Source organism: Mauremys reevesii, linkage group 26 (genome assembly GCF_016161935.1).
Source record: "Mauremys reevesii isolate NIE-2019 linkage group 26, ASM1616193v1, whole genome shotgun sequence".
NCBI lineage: Eukaryota > Metazoa > Chordata > Testudines > Geoemydidae > Mauremys > Mauremys reevesii.
Genome location: NC_052648.1, coordinates 11,444,265 through 11,469,882, shown reverse-complemented (window position 1 = coordinate 11,469,882; position 25,618 = coordinate 11,444,265). Strand labels below are relative to the sequence as shown.

The 25,618-nt window shown below is 49.7% G+C and overlaps 1 protein-coding gene across 1 annotated transcript in view; it reads left to right on the top strand.

Annotated features, from left to right (window-relative positions):
* ONECUT3 (one cut homeobox 3) overlaps positions 1 to 19,658 on the top strand; it is a 92,982-nt gene extending 73,324 nt beyond the window's left edge. The window contains exon 2 of the mRNA XM_039515891.1: positions 19,171 to 19,658. Coding sequence (XP_039371825.1) covers positions 19,171 to 19,463 — 293 coding nt within the window. The 3' untranslated portion in view covers positions 19,464 to 19,658. The remainder of the gene's footprint in view (positions 1 to 19,170) is intronic.
* The last annotated feature ends 5,960 nt before the right edge of the window (positions 19,659 to 25,618 follow it).

Sequence of the window (25,618 nt, the reverse complement as noted above, 5' to 3'; positions counted from 1 at the left end):
TGGTAACGCAGGGAATTGAACGTGAGTTGCTTAGGTCCCAAGTCTGCGCTCTAACCACTCTCTCACTCTCTCGCCTAGAAGAGCAATGTTGCTTGCAACAAAGATGTATAGAATGGACACTCCTTGTCACAAGTAGCTCGAGGGTGTGACTCTCCCTTGCCCTGCACCTTGTCTCATCCCTTGCACCAGTGCAGAGTGTGTGTAAAACACTACCATTGTGATGCAGTAGTGATTACCTGCCCTGTGGCTGAATAGAGAACTTTAATCTCCAGGGCTGCTGGTTCATTTATTTTTTTTAAAGAATACTGTTGTGGGGTTTCCTGTCCGTTCCTCGACGTTGTCTTGTAATCTAGCAAGTGAGGCGCATAAACAGCTACTGGCCAGTGTGGATCACTCTGAGCTTTAAAGTGAGGGTCTGCTTGCTACTACGAGTGACAGGGGGGATGCAGTTATAGGGCTGCCTGTTTCTCCTGCCTCGCTAAGTACGATCCCAGTCGCAAATGCACTCAGTTTAAAGGCAGAGGATGTTTTCCTACCTGCCAGCCCTGCAAACTCCCCCTGGGATCTGAGAACCAAGCTGGGCTCATTCCTTCTCACGCTTCATCACCCATCATGCAGAGCCACCAATGCCCTCAGTGACACCCCAGTCCCTGCAACCTTAACGTCTTAACGTCTATCCCTCAGTGACACCTGCGGTGTCCCACTGCCAGCAGCAGATTTGCACAGTTACCGCTGACTGGAAGGTAGGAAAACGTAGCATAGACTCCAGCTCCGCTCCCAGAGTGCCATTGGCAGAGCTAACAGCAGTAAAAAGCTGCAGGAGCTTAGATTTCCAAAGGCATCTCCATGTGAGATCCTGTCTTAAATTAGCATTTATTAGGGGGCTGGCTGGATGTTTCAGTTGGTCATGGGTTTGAAGCCAGCCCAGCCGCACAGGGACTGAACATTGATCCCCTCTACTGGAGGTGGGGTGGCAGCCGTGAGATGAGTTTGGTGGGTCTCAGCTCCAGCTCCCACATTCCAAGCTGTGCGCTAGCGGGCAGGTTCAGCAGAGAGTCAGAGAACTGCAAGGGGGATGGAGAGTGACCTGCACACAAAGGAGGTCCCGTCCCCCCCCTAGATTGTGCATGAGGCATGTTGACAGGGCTGAAGGCAAGGAGAGCGCTTCCTTCCCCAGGCCTGCCAGGCCACTGCCTTCCGCCACCACTAAATCCACACTGGTTTTTAAAGCTGACGTTTATGGCTCTACACAAACTATTTGCAGACATACAAATTGTCTCCTTTAATAATTTGCCTATAATGTCGCCATGTGGAGCGGCACCAACCGTGGCCACAGGAGCATGTGGTTTAATACCATCCACATGCCCTAACCTGAGCAGCTGAGCCTGACGCAGGTGGGGTGGGGGAGCGGGGAATCCTCTCCAGCCAGCCCGCGGAGGGGGAGCAGAGCCCCTGATGCTACAGCACTGAGGCACCCGATCCAAGGAGGACTGGATCCATCAGCCAGCCCCAGGCTGTCGCCCCGTCTGCCCACAGGCAGCAGCGCCCTAGAGAAGGGGCCTGAACGCTCAGGGAAATGACCGCAACACACACTTAATCAATCAAAGGCAAGAACTGTGAGGCCTGGCAGGCCGAGTAATTAGTGACTGTGCAGCAGCAGAGTGAAACATTCGTCTTGCCCTTTGAAGCAGAAATTAGAGAGAAAGTGTCTGGTGCGGAACTAGCAGTTGCTCGTCTTTTGGCGAGCAGGTTAGGGGCTGTTTGGTAAATGTCAGTGCTGATGCAGGGCTGAGCCAGGTACAGTGCCGGCAAATGCTATAAGCACAGAGCTCTGCCCAGTACCCCTCAGGCCTGACCGCAGCCCCCCTGTCACTCCAGTTCTGAGCTCCCCGCCCAGTTCTGCCACCGCATCTCGGGCCTGGCTCCGGCCCCCTGCCCCGTCACTCCAGTTCTGGAGCTCCCTGCCCTGCTGGCGAACCAGTTCTGTTGTGCAACGCTCTAACCTTCTCAGGCCCCCACCCCGCTCTGCCAGTGCAGGTCAGTTCTGATCTTGCAGGGTCTGTGCGCACAGCCCACGGCAGCCAGCCTGGGTGAACAGGCTCGGGCTCGCCCCACTGCACTAAAACCAGCCGTGTAGACGTTGCTGCTCATGCTGGAGCTCGGGCTCTGAAGCTCGTGGCGGGAGGGTGGAGGTGGTTTCAGAGCCTAACCCCCAACTTCAAAGCGCTGTCCACACAGCCATTTTCAGAGCGCTAGCGCCAGCCCCACTAAGCCACGTCTGTCAACCCAGGCTGGGAGCCTCACTGCCACGTGCGGTGTAGACGCAGCCCTGCTGTTCATGCCCAACCATGGGGTGGAGCCACAGGAGAACAACACACTCGTTGCACATGTGACCACACCCTTTACCAACCACTGAAGCAAATCGGCTCTTAAACAGCAGGCAACTGCACTCTGCATGGGAGACAGTGTTGGCTAGTGGCTAGTGCAGAGGGTTATGAGACCTGCAGTGCTTAGTTTGTGTCATGGTTAAGTCCCGGCATCTCTGGTCGTGGCGGTTCAGAGCCCCGGCACCTCTGGGCCTGGCAGTTCAGAGCCCCGGCACCTCTGGGCCTGGCCGTGCAGAGCCCTGGCACCTCTGGCCTTGCCGCATCAGCAATGAAAGTAAAAATAATTAGCCCTGGCACCTCCTTCATTACAAATTAAGCACTGGAGACCTGAGTTCAGGTCCTTACACTGCTAGTAACCTGACGTGTGACCTCGGGTGAGTTACTTCCACTCTCATTCCCCTCCCGCCCAGCATCTAGTCAGATTCTTTGGGGACAGAGACTGTCTCTTGCTATGTACAACAGCACCTGTAACACTAATAAAAGTAACACTTTGAGACAGGAAGTGAAGAAGAAGAATGTATCCAACTGCAATTGCAGGTTGGTAAAATATAATTCATTACTCAGACTGGAATTTGGCCACATCCCTCTGGTTAAAACCCTAATGTTAAAAATTATTATTATTATTATTTTATTATTGCATTAGCAAGCAAAAGCTTCCATCAAGATGGGGCATCATTGCTCTAGGTGCATAGACACAAGCTGACATATTCTTGCAGCTTTGAAGTGGAACTTTAATGACCACAAGAGAGCCAGATCTGAGTTTTAATTGTCTACCCAAAGACACCCGTATAAAATAGGGCTGTACTGTACTTATGGGAACAATCCTCTTCCCCGCGGCTTGCGTCAGTGATTTGAGTCGAGTAACTAATTCCCAGCAAATAATGTAGTCAGCGAATTTTGCTCCATTAGGCGAGCGATTTGCCGTTTTCTCAAATGAACTCCTTGTTACAAGCTAGTCTGGGATTGGCACCAAGTGGCTGACATGGTAACACAGGATCAGCAGGGTATAGGGAAGTGCTGGCTACTCTCTTCCCTCCACCTCCCATGCCAGTAGCAACGGACCCTACATCCAAACAGTTCCTCACTCTCGTTAGAATTGCAGTCGCATGCAGTGGCCCCAGCTAAGGTCCCGACCCCCTTGTGAGAGGCTAGTTAGAGAGTTTCCAGTGGAACCTTTTCTGTTGGGAAAGGCTGATGCGTTAAAAGCGAAACGTTTCATGGCAACGGGCCCAGCTGGATTAAATTTCGTTTTAGGGGCAAACAAATGTCTTGAGAAAGTTGAACAGAAAAAGGGCGACAGCGCAGAATTTCCTGCAAAATGGAAAATCGAGTTCCCACCCAGCTCTACTGTGGACACAAGAACGGCCCAGTATCCTGTCCTCTGAAAGTGGCTGGTACCACGTGCTTCAGAGGGAGTGAAGAGAACAGGGCAATTCTCGAGTGATCCATCCCCTGCCATCCAGTCTCAGCTTCTGGCAGTCAGAGGTTCAGAGACATCCAGAGCATGGGGTTGCACCCCTGACCATCTTGGCTAATAGCCATTGATGGATCTATCCTCCATGAACTTATCTGTAAGAATATAAGAATGGCCATAATGGGCAAAGTTGCCAGCTCTCATGATTTTATTGCAAATCTCATGATATTTGGTCTTTTTCTTAAATCCCCAGCTCCTGGAGTCCTGGGGTTAGACGGAAATCCCAGCATTTCGTTTTAAAAAAAATAACTTTCTAGCCCTCATGATTGTTGGATCTGAAACCATGACCCCATAAAACTTCAAAAAGCAGAAGGCAAATAACAGGGTACAAAATCTATTATTTTTCAAATCTCATGATTTTAAGCCAATCGCATGATATTTGAATGCATGGGGTTGGTAATACTGCATGATGGCCACCCGCTTGGCCAGCACACCAGGGATTATACCAGACCTAAAAGCTTTCGATACTGACCTCTTCAGCTGAAGAGCCAAGCAGTTAGAGTAACGGAGTGTAACAATTCAAATCCTCTGTGGAATGGCATCGAGGGGGACCTGTAGCACGTACACCAGTGGGGTCCATATCTACGTAGAACCGTACATCTCTGTCCCAAAGAGCTTACAACCTTAAGAGACAAGAGGAGTAATAATATCCCCATTTTATAGCTGAGGAGGGACACGGTTACGTGCTATAAGGAACCTGTGATAGCAGGGCCACCCGGGGGGGGATGGGACAAGTGGGGCAATTTGCCCCAGGCCCTGGGACCCACAGGGGCCCCATGAGAGTTTTTCAGGGCCCCTGGAGCAGGGTCCTTCACTCGCTCCGGAGACCCTGGAAAGCTCGCGGGGCCGGGCCCCGGGAGCTTCTTCTGCTCCAGGTCTTCGGCGGTGGGGGGGTCCTTCCACCCCGGGGCGGAAAGATCCCCCCGCCGCCGAATTACCGCCAAAGTGGGACCCGCTGCCGAAGAGCTGGGTCTTCGGTGGTAATTCGGAGGCGGGGCCCCCCGCTGCGGGTCTTCGGGGCACTTCGGCGGCGGCTCCCGGAGCGGAAGGACCCCCCTCCTCCGAATTACCGCTGAAGCGGGGGGCCCCTGCCACCGAAGACCCCAGGCCCCCTGAATCCTCTGCGCGGCCCTGTGTGATAGAACTAGAAATTGAACCCAAAGTACTGACATCTCAGGCCACAAGACCATCCTCTCGCCACATACTTGGATTGTCCCCCCTTTGTCAGGCTGGTGAGAACATTAGAGCCCCAAACCCATCCCAACATTCTGCACCCCCCCCTTCCGTGCTCCCAGACACCTTCTTCCAAACATCCACGTAGCGTTGGTCTGCCCAGCACAGCGACTGCAGAACAAGCTATTCAGCACAAGCTATTCCAGAACGGCCCCCCCCATGGGCACTGTATTCCAGAATAAAAGTGATTGTATTCCCAAATATTTACCCTACTTTGTAAGGGCAAATCAGTCCAGAATGAAGGGGCTTTTATTCTGGAATAGGGTGTCCACTCAGGAAGCTATTCTGGACTAGCCTGTTCTGCAGGAGCTAGTCCGGTCAATTTCCCCCTGTAGACAAGCTTTACGCTCCTTGTGCAATGACCTCTGTCCTGCCCCCACCATTCCCAGAATGCTGCATTTTGGGGGAGGCTGCCGCATCCAAGGGCACCGATTGGCTGACCAAGAAGCCCCGCCTTTGTGAGAGTTGGGCTTTGTTCCAGCACTGGTGCAACGCAAATGTGGCAAACCTCTCGCACTCCCATTTCCACCGTGTTGATGCGGTATGAGGTCAGGGACTCCTTCCAGACAGAGGACGCCCAGACAGCTCCTGGCAGACAAAGCCTGCCTGGGAAAGCAGCTGCGAGGGATGAGAAATATGAAAAAGATCCATCAGCGTGGGGTTTAGATAGCCATTGTAAATAGACCTGACTAGAGTCACTATTGATTTTCCTTGCACGGAGCTGTAATTAGATTGAACCGGGAAGAGGCATGTTAAGCTGCATCAGCAGAAAAAGAAAGAAAGAAAGAAAGAACGAGGGAGGTTCTTTACTGATCCGCGTCACTGCAGCATCCCTCCTGCCTGTGTCCACCCCTTTCAGCACGATAAGTCTAGAAAGTGCATAAACTGTCCAAATCCCAAAGGCAGCAGCGTGAGCCTCTCCACGAGGCCCAGGATAGGCAGTCAGGGGAGCACGATTCTATCCCTGGCTCTGCTGCTTGCTCCCCGGGTGACCTTAGGTGAATCACTATGCCTCCCCGTGCTTCAGTTTCCCCAGCTGTAAAATGGGGGTGATGATACCGACCTCCTTTGTAAAGTGCTTTGAGCTCTCTGGGTGAAAAGTGCTATATCCGCGCTAAGAATCAAATTCCAGCCTTAGTGACTAGAGTTGGGAGATTTTTTGACACATCATAAGATAGGATTCGGCCTCGTTCAGGTGGCCACTATTATGGCCTCTCAGTCCTGTATGGGTTGGCAGCAGGATTTGAACCAGGGACCTTCAACCCTTAAATGATAGGCTTCTTTTGAGAGAAAGAAGGTCTCCTGGTTGAAGGAGTGGACTAAGACCCTGGAGATCTTTGCTCAAATCTCATCTGGGTCACAGACTTCCTGTGTCTTTCAGGCAATCACTTTATCTCCTGCAGCCTCAGTTGTCCAGCTGTGAAATGAGGAGGACCATCCCTTTGTCGTCTATTTAGATTGTGAGCTCTTAGGATCAGGCTATACGGCAGCTGGGCTTGCTCCTCCTAGCCTGGCTAGACAGACTCGTGCTGGCAGCGCAGACGCTACAACTCAGGGTCTCAGGCCCAGCCAAGCCCTAGACTTGCTCCACCGCAAGCCACGTCCACACTGCTGTTTTCAGCATGCTAGCTCAAGCCCCACTAACATGAGTCACCAGGGCTGAGGGCCTGCTTCCAGCTGCAATGGAGACACAACTTTATACATCTTTATCCGTGTGCACAGCACCCAGCATCATGGCGCCCCGATCTCAGAGAGGGTGTCATCATCATACAAAGACTAAGGGTTTAATATTTAGTATCTCTATAGTCCCGCTAATCCCTAAGGGTGTAGGAAGGGCACTGATTGCACAGCCACAGTGTGGCTAATGCTCGTGATTTTATCCCAAGGGTTGCCATATTTGGCTTCTTTTTTTAAGTCCCTGGCTCTTGGATTAGGGGAGAATCTCAGCTTTCACTGTTTGTAAAAGAAGTTTCTAGATTATCTGAGACCTGGCTCAAGATTTTCAAATGTTTGGGGTTGCTAATACCGCACCTGGGAAGCATTGCTGTTATCAGAGAGCCTCAAGGATTAAGGGTTCTTCTGGGCTGTTTTGAATCTGTGGGTCCCTGAGCCAGTCCTATACAACAATGCAGCTTTTGCAAAAGAAAATCACGCCTCACCAATCTATTAGAATTCTTTGTGGGTGTCAACAAGCATGTGGACAAGGGGTGATCCAGTGGATACAGTGTACTTGAACTTTCAGAAAGTCTTTGACAAGGTCCCTCACCAAAGCCTCGTAAGCAATCATGGGATAAGAATGAAGGTCCTCTCATCAGTAACTGCTTAAAAGATATAGGAAACAAAGGGTAGAATTAAATGGTGAGAGGCCAATAGTGGAGTCCCCCAAGGATCTGTACTGCAGCCTCTGCTCTTCAACATATTCATAAATGGTCTGGAAAGGGCCCTGAATAGTGAGGTGACAAAACTTGGAGATGATGCAAAATTACTCATGATAATAAAGTCCAAAGCTGACTGTGAAGTGTTACAGAAGAATCTCACTCAACTAGATCTCTGGGTAACACAATGGATGAAATTCAATGAATTCAATTCACATGAAATTCAGTGTTGATCAATTCAACGTAAAGCACATTGGAAAACATAATCCCAACTGTACATACAAAATGATGGGGTCTACATTAGCTGTTACCATTCAAGAAAGATCTTGGAGTCATTGTGGCTAGTTCTCGGAAAATACCCCCTCTATGTGCAACAGTGGTCATAAAAAGCGAACAGAATGTTAGGAACCATTAAGAAAGGGATAAATAAATAAAACAGAAAATGTCAATGTCACTTCTTAAATCCTTGAATGCTTCATGCAGTTCTGGTTGCCCCATCTCAAAAAAGGACATATTAGAATTGGAAAAGGTACAGAGAAGGGCAACAAAACTGATTAGGGGGATGAAGAGTTTCCATTTGAGGAGAGATTAAAAAGCCTGGAACTGTTCATCTTAGAAAAAAGACGACTAAGGGGGGATATGAGAGAAGTCTATAAAATCATGACCGGTGTGGAGATAGTAAATAAGGAAGTGTTATTTACCCCGTCACATAACACAAGAACCAGGGGTCACCCAATGTAATTAATAGGCAGCAGGTTTAAAACTAGCATAAGGTTGTATTTCTTCACACAGCGCACAGTCAACCTGTGGAACTCATTGCCAGGGGATGTTGTGACGTTCAAAAGTATAACGGGGTTCAAAAAATAATTCCATAAATTGATGGAGGATAGGTCCATCAGTGGCTATTAGCCAAGATGGTCTGTGACGCAAGCCCGTGCTCTGAATGTTCCTAAACCTCTGACTAGACACACAGGGGATGGATCCCTCGATAAATTGCCCTGTTCTGTCTATTCCCTTTGAAGCACCTGGCACTGGCCACTGTCGGAAGACAGGATACCGGGCTAGATGGACCATTGCTCTGACCCAGTATGGCCGTTCTTATGTTCTTACAGAGAGGAAAAATGACTAGCCCAATGTCACACAGACAGAAAAGTATCAGCACCAGAGTGAGAACCCATCTCTATTTGCTCCGTAGCCTTCTGCCTAACCCGCTAGATCACAACAGACCATGGTCCCCCCGTCCTAAGCACATCACTTCTAATACTGTGTATGACAAATATATTCAGTGGCAAGATTAAGGCTAAACTTTATTTTCAACAGCAGCCCTGTTTGTAGCCAACCAATCAGAACACTATATCTGAGGTCTGAGTGTTCCAACAGTGCTATTAGTAATGAATTATTGCATATTGCTATGATTATTAATAATTACTCGTGATAATTGTGTTTAGAAACAAATGCTGGTTTTAAAAACTTGAAACACCGAATAACCGATATTGTCTATGCTTATCTAGAGGATAATCAATACATGGGAAACGTAATAGGACAAATTCATCCCTGCAGGTCATCCCAGTAGCTTCACCCAGGGTTAATATGGCCTATTATCTGCCTATGGGAGAGCACACTGACCTCACACATACCACACGGGAGTTCCCATGCAAACCACCGAGCTACTGTAGCAAGAAGCTGGAGGTATTTGCAGCCATACCACACGCAGCAGGAGACAAGGGCTACAAGAGGCAGCACCGATTTTCAAAAGCTGCGGGGCATTTTGGGTGCCCGGTCCACCTGGACACACTTTCGACAGACCTGATTTTCAAAGTGCGCTGAGCAGTCGCCCTCTGAAAACCAGGCCCCTAGAAGGTGCTGAATGCTGGGCCCTGAAAACTCTTTTGAAAATCTAGGCCCCTGGCAGGAAGTATTTGCAGATAAAAGATATGGGTGGGTCCTGCAGCTCTGCTACATAAAGGACAAGGAGCAAAGAGGGGCTGCAGACATATTGTACTCAGGAGGTCAGACTAGAACAAGATCTTGTGACCTGAAAATTTATAACTCTATAGCCCAATGGAGAGCAGGAGGTATGATTGTTATGCCACCCATAGCAAGAAGCTGGAGCTATGCCACACACCAACAGAGGGAGATGCGGCTGCATTTATACAGTGGTCACTAACAGAAAGTCAACATTTGCCATGCGCGTTAATTCCTACTCTGATCACAGGGAAGATGTTACATTAGTCCAGAGATTGCTGGGTAGTAATTGTTGGCAGACGGTGACCATTCTATCACAGGTAGCAAGAGGCAGTAAATAGCCTTGACACGCCCGTTATGTCTTTGCTTTCTCCACAACGTTAACAATTCCTTTACACTCCAATACCACATTGTTATTGCAGTTGCACCGTCCCAAGTCCTTTGTACACACTGGTTTGACCTGCTGCACACCTTTGCCTCTGGCTCGTGATTGTAACATTGCGAGTGTGAGCAGAGGATTGGACAAAAGCAGGTCTTGCAGCGAACGGGGAGGTGGCGGGGGTGAAGGTGGAGGAGGGAATATTGTCGTAGCAAACACATCACTCACTGTTCCGATTGTGCACATCTGCGGGTTTTTTGTTTGCTTGCTTTGTTTTGGTTTGTTTGGTTTTTTTTAAAATTGGTATCTGGAAAAAAAGTCAAATTTTCTATAAAAGGTTTCTTTTGTTTGTTTTTTTTGCAAGCATCTGATGGTCATAGGGTAGGTTTTTCCACTACAACATTCATCTGCCGGTTGTTTGACTGAGGTACCTTATGGGACGCAGGCTCCACCTGGTACCACAAAGGGTTAAAAGTGTCTTTGTTATGTAGGCTGTTTGTTTCCACTGAAGAAAGAGCCTCTGGATTCAGGGCCATTTGCAAGGGCCAGGATAATTATTTCTGTTAACCATTATTACCAGAGAGAAAATGGCTTGAACGGAATATATTTGCTTGGACAAATCTGCTGCCTCCTGTAAACCATCTGTCCTAAGTAGAGCTAAGCAAATATGGTGCACTCAGCCAATCAGGGGACAGAATCCACACCGGGGGATTTATATGACCAATCAGTTCTCTCTGACAGAAGCATGGAATGCATACAGAATCTGTTTGGGAGCAGTCCATGGAGCTAAAAAAATGCCTAAAATTCATTGATTAGTGAATAAATCTGAGGAAATTACAACCTGCTTGTGTCTATTCCAGGCAGCAGGCAAAGAGGCTAAATCTGCTGGACAAATGATTTGTGACACATGACTCACTCAGCACAAGACCTGCCCAACTTTGGCTGGAAGTGGAGGACCTCAGAAGTTAGCTTGATACTGTTAGTTCCAGGTGCCTGTCATTTAAATAGGATTCGTCCATGAACGTGAACTTAGAAAGCAAGTCAGAAAAAGAAATGGGTTTTGCCAGTAATTAGGAGGAACTGAATTGCAATTAAAATGTACTCTCACTATTCCTCATGTTAAAGGCCAGGATTAGAAGCGGCCGCACTGAGGCCTGCAATTTCATTTAAACTGGAAACAAGAAGCACATTTTTTAATGGAAAGGTAATTTAACCACTGGAGCAACTTATCCCGGGTTGTGATGGATTCTCCATCATCTGGAGTCTTTAAATCAAGCCTGGATATATTTTAAAACAATCTTCTCGAGCTCAGTCACAAACTATTGACCTCAAGGCAGGAGTGCCTCGGTGGCATTCTCTGGCCTGGACTATGCAGATTAGATTGGATGGTCCCTTCTGGCTTTCAGATCTATGAATTTTGCTCCTGCAATAAGCTACCCGCACACACCATAGTGCGAAGAGCTGTGCATGCCTGATATGCACAGTAATGTTTTCAAAAGCAACTAAGGGACTTACGCACCGAAATCTCATTGACTTTCATTGAAATACACGGCCCTAAGTCACTGCAAAAAAAAGGGGGGGGGTGTTTTTATATTGAGCTAGCTCTGGCATTGGTGACAAGGCAGAGGTAGTTTGTACCTTGATGCAGCTCAGAATAACACTTAGCTCTTCTGCAGCTCTTTTCTTCCAGAGATCTCGAAGCACCTCATCATTAGCCCTCATGCCGTCTGGCGTGGCTCACGCGCGAGAATACCACCCTCAGGGCAGACTTTGAGGAGCAGGGCACAAACCCCAAACTGGTTGCAAGTTCTAAACTTAGATTTCACCAATCGCATAACAGGTGTAAACTCCTCCGGCACCATACAGCCTTGCCATGGAGTCACAGGCAGTCCCCTTGGGCGCGCCAGTCTATCTTGCCACCCAGGCCAGCTTGACTCTGTGACAGACGGTCACGTTACACCAAAGATCACAAAAAAGTCAGGTTACTCCCAGTCCCAAAGGACCAGTCACTTACCCCAGGTCGATTTGCACCTTAGCTCCCACACCAAAGACAACGCTTGTAGCCACGCCTGTAGTCAACTAACTAAGGACTCATTAACTAGGAAAAAGAAACGAGCGTTATTTACAAGGTGGAAGCCGGGAAGCAAACACACACAAACGAGTTACAGTCAGCTGTCAAAAGGAATAGCAACGTCTACAGTAAGCAGACTCAGAACATCCCTTAGGGTTAACCCAGGCAAAACAGTTGGGGGGCTCCTTGCATGTGCTTAGAAATCCCCACCTCTCAGAGTTCCAGGAAGTTCTCTCTAACAGGCATTTTAATTCCCTTCCCCCAGCGTTCACGCTGTGATGGCATGAGGGCTTGGGCAGGTACCCCCTTCAGGGCTGGGGGGGAGGCAATCAGCAAAGTGCCTGTTCCACAATGGCTCGTTTGCATTCACTAGTCCTTCCTGATGGGCAGGAGATAACATCTCCTGTAGGCACTCAGCATTAGATGAAGTTTTCCCCCATTTGGTGAGTTACATAATTTCAGACCAAACATTCTACAGTAACAGAACAAACACGTAAGTATTACCTCATAGCGTGGGAACTCAAGGTCATGCGTGAGATTAATGCATGCAGTGACTCACAAGCATTTCATAAAGTCTAAACACTGTACACCATCTTAGTCCAATACCTATCTTAACAATACTAACACACAGGTGAGACAGACGGGCGTCCAGCTATGCATTGTTCGGTGAGGCCTAAAAGCCTTGGCATGAGCTGGCACCTGGGCTGCCAGCATTACAATCCCCATTTTACAGATGTGGAAACGGAGGCTCAGAGAGACTTGCCTGATGTCACCCAGCAGGCCAGTGGTAGAGTCTGGGATAGGATCAGGGCTCCTGAATCCCCATCCAGAGCTCTATCCACTAGGGAACCTCGTCTCCCCTATAGATGACTCTAGTTTTTATATATACTCCCACCTAGGGTTGATCTCCACTAGCCACCACAAGGTGTGTGTTTTATATTGAGATAGTGTTTCAAGGTGGCTAGCTAGCTTCTTGTGAAAACACGGCTTATTTTTTGCAGTGGAGACATAGCCTTAGGCACATTTTAAAATGTTACCCAGTTAGGTAGTTAGATGTCTAAATGCAAGTGATCTCGCATGCAAAATGAAAGGCGCTTCTCCAAAATCCATCCCTAAGGCTCTACGAATCTTCAGAAAGCGAGCTGCTATCTGAGGGCAGGTCTACCCTGAAAACGTTGCATCGGCATAGCTGTGGCACGTAAGTGAAGACACTCCTACACCCACGGGAGAGATTTTTCACACCCCAGAGCACCACAGTTATACCAATGTAAGTCTGTAGCATAGACCTGGCCACAGTTAATTTCAGTTCACCTTTAAATCGGCCTTAATACAGAGTAAAATCCCACTGTGATTTTCTACCGCTCTGATCTTTGTGGGTGTAGAACACTCCTCTGCTGATCCCGTGGGATTTCACACTCACTTTGTACGGGTGTACGTGACCACACGTGTACAGCAGGGGAGAATCAGCCCCACATGTCTGACTTTTCCCTGCACTCTGGATCCCTTTATGTCACAAAGCCTGACACAAGGGAGTGCTTGGGACCGGTAGATTAGGGCAGACGGCTTCAGAACGATGCCTTTACACTGGGACTGACTGTATAACATGAGACCCTCCCTTTCCGTCCCACTAAATATCTCCCCATTTGCACATTGTCACGGACTCACAGATCGAGCCCACTCGTGGCCCCGTGTGGTCCGTGGGGGGTGCCCCTTTCAGTGCCACAGCCCTTCTCGGGGGTCCACTCTCTCTTGGGGTCAGGCCCCCCCACCTCCTGGAGCCGCACCTCTCTGAGCCTTAGCACATCTGTCTCTGCCGTGGGCCCCCTCAGGGAGTCCACGCGCTCTGCCCCCCCCGGGCCTCCTCACCCTCGAAGGGGTTGATGCCCCCTGTTCTCTAGACCGGTAAAACAGGAGGGGTTATTGAGAGTTGAACACAGCACAGGAAACTCTCCGGGCCTCAGGCCTGGCCTCCCTCAGCCCAGCACATCCCAGTCTCCCTGCAGCCAGGTGGGCTCTGCCTGCTCCCCATCTCCAGCCCCAAGCCCCCTGCTTCCCAGCTGGGCCTCCGATATCCCTGGCCCCAAGCACCCCCTCTGTCCATTGTCTTCTCTCCAGGGAAACAGGGTCGTAAACAGGAAGGCCTGGGTCTCCTCCTCTCCTCTCAGCCTTCCTCTGGCTGGAACCGGCTGGTCAGGTCACCGGGGTCCTCTCTTCGCAGCCCATTGTCCTCCCACTGGCCAGAACCGGCTGTGACTCCTGAGCTGGGTCTCCGGGTCACCAGTCGCCGGGGTCTCCATCCTCCAGGCCATCAGCCGGGGTCCGGAGTCCCTCTCTGGTCCTATGTACCAACAAACTCCCTCTCCCCTCCCCTCGTTAAACCAGTAACACCCGGGGACACTGAGTCCCACTCCCTGTGCATGCAACCCACTGGAAAACACAGGAAAACCAAGAACCCCGCCCCCACTTCGTCACACACATCAACGCTGTTGAGATCTGATAACATTTCTATTGGACATTAAAAATAGATAAATATTGGGGAGATTTGTGAGGCCTTTTTTTTTTAATGTTTCCCCTCTGTTTTCTGAACAAGTACAGAGGTGATCAAAGACGTTCTGAAATTTTATATGAAATTTTTAGAAATGAGAAATTTTGAAATAAAAAAGGGTAAAGCTTAAAAAAAATCTTCACAGGTTCCCCCCTCACTCCCCTCCACACCCTTTTTTTTTTTTTTAAATCCAGCTCACCTACCAAAGAGCCAGATCCTCAGGACTGACTTTATTCATTTTTTGTACTTACTCAGGCAAAACTACTACTGAAGTTAACGGCAGCTTTGTTGCAATGAGTAAAGAGTGAGTAAGGACCCTCAGAATTCAGCTCCAGGACAGCTCACTGCTTGGACAAAGGTGCTGTGCATCATTAAGCAGAGATGCCAAAATGCAGAGCCACACGGCCGTTATGACGTGTTACCTTGGGAATCAGAGAGCTGGTGCTGAAATGTGTTGCCTTTCTCACATGATAATCCTTCTTGTTTGTTAGAAGCTTCCGAAAAAAAGAGAACATATTCAGGGTTCTGGTGCTTGTGACTCCCGCTTATCTGGATTTTGGATGATGTCTCCATAAATACCACAAGCTAGAGGGTAGTTTTGATAATAGTGTCATGACTGCGTTTCTGGAGGACCTTGGAACTCTAGAGATCAGATGTTGCTTTCATTTACATGGCTACAATTCTAGAGTAATTCCTTTGACTCAGTAGGTGTGTCTACACTTAAATATTTAGTCATGTTTTAACACATGTTAAAGAACACAATTGTAAATTCGGGGGTAGACAGGACAGTCTGGACCAAATTCTCCATTGCCCTGTACAGGGGCGGCTCTAGACATTTCGCACGGTGGCACACCGCGGGGGGTGCTCTGCCGGTCGCCGGTCTCGCGGCTCCGGTGGACGTCCCGCAGGCATGCCTGCGGAGGGTCCACTGCTCCCGCGGCTCCACCGAAGCCGCGCGGGACCAGTGGACCCTCCGCAGGCATGCCTGCGGGAGGTCCACCGGAGCCGCCTGCCGCCCTCCCGGTGACCGGCAGAGCGCCCCCTGCGGCATGCCGCCCCAAGCACGCACTCAGCGTGCTGGGGGCTGGAGCCGCCCCTGGCCCTGTACCTCGTACAGTCTTTTACACCAGTGCAAAGTGGCACTAAAATCAAAATGGGTTTGTTTTATACCCACTATGCACTGGTGTGAATGACCATACAAGGTACAGAACAATGGCAAATCAAGCCCAGAACGTGCAACCTAGGGCTAAACACAACTAAGAACAAATATGTGTCATGTCCACACTAGAGTTTACAACCATGTTAGTTAGCACATGGGAAAACATGAGTAGAAATTCCAGTGTAGACAAACTCTAGTAGAGTTCCCTGGCATAAGATCCTCACCAAAGTATTGAGACCAAGTCCCAGTGTCCTCAGAAGGTGCCATTCTGCTGACCTAATAGCTCTCCTGAACTGACCCCATAAAACCCCATTAAATAACAGGCCAGGAACGCTTTAACCTTTACCTTGTGTCACTGGAACTGAAGATGGATTGTGCTCCTCATTGTGAATCATCGGGAAAAGGAGAGGATACTATTTAAGAGTGTTAAATGGCAGGTGGGCAGAGCAAAGAGGTGAAAGTACCAGACCAACCTTGCCAGATCCATGATAAACGAGTCTGAAATGGACTTGGAATCCTCAACACAAAAATGGAGCTTCTTGATTGGCTGTGGGGGATGTCGCACACATGAAACTCAACGAAATGCACCAGTCTAATCTGTATCCTCTGTTCCTCCTTATTTGGTCTTGGTTTTTAAGGAATTTCCATTTCACAACAGCCATAGGACACGACGGGCTAGGCATTCCCATCTGTCCTCTCAAGCAGTCCAGCTCCCACAGAGTTTTTGAGGCCATAGACTCATAGACTTTAAGGCCAGAAGGGACCATCCAGATCATCTAGTCTGACCTCCCGGACATTGCAGGCCACAGAACCTCACCCGTCCGCTCCAGCTCAGCTCCTTGCAAGTAGAACCAGGGGTATCCTGTCCTTCTGCTCCAGCTGGCCAAAGTCCGCGAACAAACCACTCCTGATGAGACTCAGATATTTTTGATGTGAGGCTGGCACGGGGGCTGATGGCATCTGTTTGCCTAAGAGCTTAAGGCATGAGCAGAGAGCGTGCCCATTAGCTGAGTGTAAATATCCCACCAGGGAGATCCTCCGCTGAGAAGGTGTTGAGTGTGTGTGATGTCGCACTCACACGGCTGATCCACAAAGGGTCTGGTACAGTTACAGCGAGAGAACTCGCCGTGTGGGAAGGACCTAGTACAGGGAGCCTGGGCACCTGACTCAAGGCTGTGTATCCCGGCTGGCAACAGGACACCTGCAAGTTAGACACTGCAACGCTGAATCCCCGGGTATGTCTACACTTCCAAAAAAGACCTGCAGCAGCGAGTTTCAGAGCCTGGGTCTTCAGCCTTGGTCTTGCAAGGCTCATGCTACAGCCGAAAACAGCCGTGTAGACATTCCCGCTCAGGCTGTCAGAGCTGGCGAAGGGGATGGATCCCACAGCCCGAGCTCCAGCCCAAGCGGGAACGTCGGCACGGCTATTTTCAGCGCCAGAGCACGAGCCAGAGACCCAGGCTCTGCAACATGCCACCACGGGGTTTTGTTTGCAGTGTGGACGCGCACACGCCATAAGTTTCACCCAAAGGGCCGTTTTAGAAAATGGCACTTAGGGCAGGTCTACACTAGGGTGTCCAGATGTCCTGATTTTATAGGGACAGTCCTGATTTTTGGGTCTTTTTCTTATATAAGCTCCTATTACTCCCCACCCCCTGTCCTGATTTTTCACATTTGCTGTCTGGTCACCCTAGTCCACACTGAACATGGATATCAGCATAGGAACCTCTCTCAGGGACATGAAAAATCTGCACTCCCGAGAGATGCAGCTTTGCCGACCTAACCCGCTGTGTAGACAGGGCTAGGGTGATGGAAGAATTCATCTGTCGACCTAGCTACTGCTTCTCAGGGAGGTGGCTTATCCCCAGCGATGGGAGAACCCCTCCTGGTGCTGTAATGAGTGTCCACACGGCACCACCAGAGCTGTGCCGCTGTTGCGTTTGAAGTGTAGACACCCCCCAAGGCTCCTAAATCACTTAGGCACTGTTGAACCTCCCAGTCAGTGTTAACATATACTGCAGAAAAATGGCAACCCAAAGCCACGTATTTTGCTTCAATGAGGAGTTTTTTTCCTTTAAAAAAAAATGACAAAAGCTTTCCCCAAAAGAGCAAAAATTGGGCATTTGTGCCAAGTAAAACCCATATATTTAGTCATTGCCTCAGCCCCCCCGGCAGAGTGCAGAGAGTTTAATGGGGCTTTATTTATTATTAATTATTATCATCTCCTGGGGTGACCTATTGCTCAATGCCGAGACAGGGGCGTGGGGGGGATTTTTAACTATGGAACCTGGCTCTGTTGGACAGAAATGTATCAGTGCCGTGCTGAGAATGGACTTGAATCCAGCAGGAGAGGGAGCGAAGAGAGCAGCGAAGGCAGTTGAGGAAGCCTAGATTTCCTGGACCGTCGCACAGTCCATTTCACAGACAGAGGGGAAATGAGGGTGTCACGGAGTGTGGGGGAGTCCAGGCCCTGCACCCCCCACTTCCTGTGATTCACCGTGACTCTCAGCCAGCCGGTAACATGGAAGGTTTATTAGCCGACAGGCACACAGTCCAACACAGAGCTTGTAGGTACAGCCAGGACACCTCAGCCAGATCCCTCTGGGGGGCAAGGAGCTTAGACCCCAGACTTGGGGGTCCCTGCCTCTTCCCAGCCATCCCAAAACTGAAACCTCCTCCAATCCCTCCTTTCTGGCCTTTGTCTCTTTCCTGGGCCAGGAGGTCACCTGATCTCTTTGTTCACTTTAAGCCATCCCCTTGCAGGGGGGAAGGGCCCCGGCCATTTGTTGCCAGGAGACAGAGTGTCACTGTTATGCACGCTGGAGACTTAAGAAATGCATAGGGGAAACTGAGGCACCCACACAGTATTCAGAGGAAACATTAAGAACAGTCCCACTTCATCACAGAGGGCAAACCCCATCACACTGGGGAGCTGAATCATCGTTGCCTCATTTTGCTTTGAGAACCACTGGTGCGGGGCAGGAAACGTGAGGAGCCATCACAGAAAGTCCACGTAGAAAATCTCAGCTGTTTCCTGCTGTTTTAAGTTGGCATCTGGGCTTAGGGGCAGAGCCACGGGTCTGAGGAGAAACTGGTTCACAGGTTTGTTGATTGTCCAACTGAGGTCAGCAGAGACCAGCAGAAGCCAATGGAGAGCAACAGAAGGTTTCCAGTGGGGCCTACTGGAACCTCTGCTTTAGGGCTGTAAACTTGGCAGAAGATTGCATGCTTCCCTGTGTTAGCCCCACTCAGGATTTAGGAATTAAGAGGTCCCAAATTGCCAGAGGGTGAGGAGGGCAAAATCAAGCCATGAGTTTCCTCCAATTCCAGCCCTGCTGCCAGAAGGAGATATTGGAGTGACCCATGAGGTGCAATCCAAGGCTTCCACGTGGTCGCTTGCATGGCATGTCTTAGGCAGGTGGCCCCATCTCAAGAGACGGAGGCAACAGAGAGGAAGAGAGAGAAGGAGAGGTGGCAGAGAGGGATGGGCCGAAAGTGAGGGCAGAAGTAGTGAGAAAGGAGCGCTGGGCACCATGGGCCCGCACCCAATTAATGGCCGTGTTCTTTCTTTTGAACATCTAGCCTGCAAACGCAAAGAACAGGAGCAGCAGAAAGACAGGAACCTGCAGCCCAAGAAGCAGCGGCTGGTCTTCACGGACCTGCAGCGCCGCACCCTGATCGCGATCTTCAAGGAGAACAAGCGCCCCTCCAAGGAGATGCAGATGACCATCTCGCAGCAGCTGGGCCTGGAGCTCAACACCGTCAGCAACTTCTTCATGAACGCCCGCCGGCGGTGCATGAACCGCTGGCAGGAGGATGCGGGCGCCAACCCTGGGGTTCCCTCATCTTCTACAAGCACTTTCTCCAAAGCATGACGCCCCTCTTCTGTCCCTCCCCGACCCCCAGCCACTCCCTCCTCACGACAAAGCCAACCACGTCCCCCCGCCCATCTCACAACAAGCCACGCCAACCTTGGCCATTCAGGTGGGTGCTCTTGGGTGCTGCAGGGAAACCACCCCACCAAACCCATCGCGCGGAGATGCTGCGACTTGCCCCCTGGGCCGTGGCTTAGTCCCGTGTCTCACTGCCACGCACGAGCCCTGGAAGAAGCTCGCTTCAAAGGGGAACCATTCGGAACAGGGCGGTTTCCTTCCCTTCAGAGCTCTGAGGAATCTCCCCCGATGGAGTGAGTGACCCCCCAGGCCATTGGGGGAGAATGGGGGCTCCTGCTTTTTGCAGCGGAGGAGACTGTGCCCACCCCCGCCCCCCACACGCTGCCGCATTTGCTGTGCTCGTCTTTCCATTGCACGTTATTGGCCTTTCCCATCCCCCTGTAAGATACAAGATTTGAGGGGCGAGTTTCAGCCCTGCGCTCTCCACATGTTCAGTCCCTGAGCGTGTGTGTGTGGGCGGGGGCGATTCGAGGCATTCAGGCCCAGCCTGTCCAAGGCACGTAGCACTGGGGTGCCTGATTCCCTTTGATCTCAGTGACTGATTTCATCAGGAGTTCGGCTCCGAGACCCTTCCCAAAACCCCACAAGGCACCTCTCTGCAGCTGTAGGCACCTGCGTACGTTTAAAAATCTGGCCCTTTGAGCCCGGGGGGCGGGTGCCAGGGCACCTGGAGAGAGGATATGCTGAGATGTACACTTTAAAGGTAACTGAGCACCCAAGGGTGGGGAGAGGGTAGGTGCTCTCCTCCCTTTAAAGTGCTATTGCTCACAGGGAGAGCGGGGCAGTGTTATCTAGCAGGGAGAGCGGTAGGACTCCTGAGTTCTAATCCCACTGCCGCTGCCTTGATGTAGGGCCCTTGGGAGAGTCCCCAAACCCTCCGTTCGCCTCCAACACCTGGGGTGCAAATGCTTCCTCGGGGACCAGAGGCTTAAGGGTGAATGTTTGTGTCAAGAGCATTCAAGACCCAGAGCTGGCCAGCGTGAGCGGAGCAAAGCACTGGGGTGGTAGTCACAGTGGTTGCTTACTGCACACGAGCTAGCCCACTGCAAGCGGTAGCTCCCCCGGGGGGGCCAGGCACAGCAGGATGAGACTGTAGGTTGTGAGGAAGAGCTCGCCCCCTCCCTCCATTCACTCCATCCACCCCCACCTTGCAGCCAAGAGACCCCACATAGGGAAGATTATTTGCTCTTCTGAGGAGTGCCCAAGAGCATCCATCACGGCCACCAGTCATGACGCCAGGTGCACAAAAGAGGTCCCCAAAAAAAGAAAGAACCCCCCCAAGAGGAGATCCTTTTCTCCTAGGATTCCTTCCAAAGATATTCCACGCCCAAGGCAAAACGTGGAGACGCTAACGTCACAACACTCCCCCAAGCCCTGCTCACCTTGCTCCGAAAGCAGAGGGACTCGGGAGCCAGCGCAGGAGGCTGCTACGTTGAATTGCACTGTGTCACCTAGAGTTCAAGCAGGTCAAGAAGCACATTTTAGCGACATAAATCGGGTATTAAAATAATCCTTTGAAAAAACCCAAGAGGAAAGACTTCGCCTGAAGGATCTGCTCTTTCCTGGGGACTGGAGCGGTGAGGCCAGTCTGGCTCAGCCCATGATCTTCACCTTTATTTCAGTTTTGGTTTATAAGCAAACCCAAACAAAGCTCTGTTTTGACTGCTTTGTGTCTCTCCTCCCCATCCCCAGCACATGCACTGTCTCCTCCGCCCCCTCCCTCCCTCCCTGCCCCTTTCCTCTTCACTGGTACCAAAGACGGAAAATCAAAATCGTCACGGAATCAACATTGGTGCACGGTAGAAAACCAAAAAATATGGATCCATATATATACACACACATACACACACACGTTTCATATGTTTTTGTGTGTGTATATATATATATATACACACACACACACACACACACAACACTTATATAGAGCGGGGGAGAAATTGAAAAAAGAAAAATAAACAAAACAGGAATTAAAACAAAAAAAAAATAATAATAATAAGCTCACCTGAAACCCCCCCAGCAACTTGCGAAAGACGACAGATTTTTTTTTGTGCCAATTAGCAACCTGCCTTAAAACGAAATCCTAGAGAGATGGTACTAGCTTCAAAATGATTGTTTCCTCTGAGCTCTCAATGGTGACTCGTGCCATATACAAAGCAATCACAAGGGAAGATGATTAAGATCTGCTATCAACCAACTAACCATCCCTTCCACATGCCTCCGTAAAAAACTCCAGTGCCTCCTTGGGGAGAGGAGGAGGCGTGGGAGGGGACAAGACGGGGGTGGGGGAAAAAGGGAGGCTGCGCCCCACACTGGGAAAAAAAATTTTTTTAAAGGGACAATATTGAATTGATGCGGGTAAAACAGTACCATCTTTGATCTAGCGTTACGGTTTCTTCTATTCACTTTACTTTGGAAAATGGTCTGTTGTGAAACAGCGAGGCACCTTGTTGAAAGATACCTAGCTATCTCTACAGATACAGCTATAGACACAAAAACGGTAGAGAGAAAGAAAAAAAAGAAATAGACCTACAAAGAAAGAAAGAACCGATTGGTATTAGAATTGTCCCCATAGGCTATCGGGACGCCTTGTGACAGTCACACCAAAGCAATCATTGGGAAAGGTGAGGTTGGGACAAACCAAACGCGGGGGGAAGGGGGGCTCAGATCGATATGGCTCTGACCAAATCACACGTAACAATTGACTACTAGAAAAGCGCGAGCAAACGCGCGAGCAGGAGGGACGGAAGGCAAAGGCCAGGTGCCACATCACGTTCTGCCAACCAAAGTGACCAGTCATGGAAAAGCCAACGTCGTTTCCCTCCCCCCCTGCCACCGAGACTCCCCTAACGTTGTTTCTTCTTGTCTTGTCGTGAAGCGGTGACGGTGATGGATTCCTGAACCCCATCTAGTAGTATTCAAGGGCTGAGAAGCCAGGAAGGGGCCTTGGTTTGGGAAGTGACAAAAAAATTGAGTCAAGCAGGCCCCAAGGATGCAAAGACATTTCCAGTGAGAACCCGAGAATAAAGGCTACCTCACTTGAGTTTTCAATTTCTGTGATTTGAAAATCACGTCTGATACCAAAGATTTTGTTCCCCTTGTCTGGTCTGTGCTGGAAACGCCACTTTCCCAGCTACCTTTGCGACAGGTATATGAGTAAAACCTTCCCCCCTTTCCCTCCATCCCTGCCCCAGCCTCCTGCTCCTTTCCTGAGCACTCCTGTGCAGCCCTGTCCAGCCCCTAGCGAGAAAGAGAGAGAGAACCGGATGGTAGCGTGGTAGACGAGTGCCTTTTTCTTGTACCAAAGGTGTGTGGCTATTTTCTTTTTCTTTTTTTGCTTCTTTGCTTTTGTCCGAGAGACTCACTATTACCTCAGCTCTCTAAGCAGATGGATTCTGGCAATTCTTGCAGCCTTTGGGTGTTGGGACAGAAAAATACCCCTCTGCCTCCCATTTCTGCTCCTCATGGGCAGAACCCCCCCTTACCTCCCTTTCACCCTGAACCTCCCCCTTGCCCAATGCATACCACTCCCCCACCCCCTCTGCCATCAATCCCCCCTCACGTATCCCAGGCCATGATCACCACCCCTTGTGCAGGCCTCAAGTCAAGGGATGAAATGGGAGCTGGGTCTGTTTGAGGCCCTCTTGTAGCCTGGCAGATGCCACAGAGATGTAAGCGTGTTTCACTGTTAAAAATTCCCTTCTTCATCCTCCTGTGTAGGGCTGGGAGGTGCATTCCTTGACCCCTCCCTGCTTTTCGCAGCACGGTCAGAGCCCAAGGAGGAGCAGCTACGGAAGTTGGCAGGGTGAGGCTCCCAAATACCAAGGCTAAAGGTAGAGAGAAAGGAAGGGGGGATGGGAAATTCTCTGCTCAGATCCATCCCATCCATGTTTTCACTGGGAGCCTCCATCCCATCCCAGAAGATGCTATACGGGACACACGAACATCCTTCCAGCAGGACGCTTAGCCTTTTGCCTTTAGCTTTCTTTGAACCTCTCTTTTAGAACATGGTCTGGAGCCACGAAATTCAGATCCTGAACCCTAGTTTGTGGGTCAGGAGATCCCACCCAGGGTATCCTCCAGTCCACGGCTCCGCATGTCTGATAGGAACAATCGAAGCAAGATGGCACCAAACCTGGGAGGAGCGGAAGGGAAGCTGAGAATGAGCTCATCGTTGCATGAGGGCTTTGATCAGTGAGTGAGAAATAATGTGTTACTCCCCTCTTTGGTGATATCAAAGATCTGCAGCACCAATTCTCACACTATCCCAGGTCCATTGCGACGAGGCAGGTCGTGCCCTCCCTCATTTACTGTCTCAGGGTCAGTTGCACGCTTAGTTAGAATCATAGAATCATAGAATCATAGATCAGAAGGGACCAATATGATCATCTAGTCTGACCTCCTGCAAGATGCAGGCCACATTAGCCGATCTCCCCACTCGATTAGCAAGCGACCCCTGCCCCATGTTTCGGAGGAAGGCGAAAAACCTCCAGGGCCACAGCCAATCTACCCTGGAGGAAAATTCCTTCCCGACCCCAAATATGGCGGTCAGCTGAACCCCGAGCATGCGGGCAAGACTCTCCAGCCATACCCTCTGGAAAAAGGTTAAGAATAACATATCATTGACCCATTGTACTATTTACCAGTGTGGCACTTAATTAACCTATTGACTAAGCCCGGTATCCTATCATACCATCTCCTCCATAAACTTATCTAGCTTAGTCTTAAAGTCATGGAGGTCCTTCGCCCCCACTGTTTCCCTCGGTAGGCTGTTCCAGTATTGCACTCCCCTGATAGTTAGAAACCTTCGTCTAATTTCTAGCCTAAATTTCCTAACTGACAATTTATATCCGTTTGTCCTCGTGTCCACATTAGCACTGAGCTGAAATAATTCCTCTCCTTCCCTGGTATTTATCCCTCTGATATATTTAAAGAGTGTAATCATATCTCCTCTTATCCTTCTTTTGGTTAAGGAAAACAAACCGAGCTCCTCAAGTCTCCTTTCATATGACAGGCCTTCCATTCCTCGGACCATTCTAGTGGCCCTTCTTTGTACCTGTTCCAGTTTGAATTCATCCTTCTTAAACATGGGAGACCAAAACTGCACACAATACTCCAAATGAGGTCTCACCAACGCCTTATATAACGGGACTAGCACTTCCTTATCCCTACTAGAAATACCTCGCCTAATGCATCCCAATACCGCATTTGCTTTCTTAACGGCCACATCACATTGCCTGCTCATGGTCATCCTACGATCAACCAGGACTCCTAGGTCCTTCTCCTCCTCCGTTACTTGCAACTGGTGCGTCCCCAGCTTATAACTAAAATTCTTGTTAGTCATCCCTAAATGCATAACCTTACACTTCTCACTATTGAATTTCATCCTGTTACTAATACTCCAGCTTACAAGGTCATCCAAATCTCCCTGGAGGATATCCCGATCCTTTTCCGAATTGGCAATACCTCCCAACTTGATGTCGTCCATAAACTTTATCAGCCCACTCCTACTCTTGGTTCCCAGGTCAGCAATAAATAGATTGAATAAAATTGGACCCAAAACCAGACCTTGAGGAACTCCACTAGTGACCCCCCTCCAACCTGACAGTTCCCCCTTCAATACTACCCTCTGCAGTCTCCCCTTTAACCAGCTCCTTATCCACCTCTGGATTTTCATTTCAATCCCCATCCTTTCCAATTTAACCAGTAATTCCTCATGCGGTACCGTATCAAACGCCTTACTGAAATCTAGATATATTAGATCCACTGCATTTCCCTTGTCTAAAAATCTGTTACTTTCTCAAAGAAGGAGATCAGGTTGGTTTGGCACGATCTACCTTCGTAAATCCATGCTGTAAACTATCCCAGTTGCCATCGGCCTCCTGCTCCGTAACCACTCTCTCTTTTAAAATTTTTCCATGACTTTGCATACTACAGATGTTAAACTAACAGGCCTGTAGTTACCCGGTCACCTTTTTCCCTTCTTGAATATAGGAACTACATTAGCTAATCTCCAGTCCAACGGTACAATCCCCGAATTTAGAGATTTATTAAAAATCATCGCTAACGGGCTAGCAATA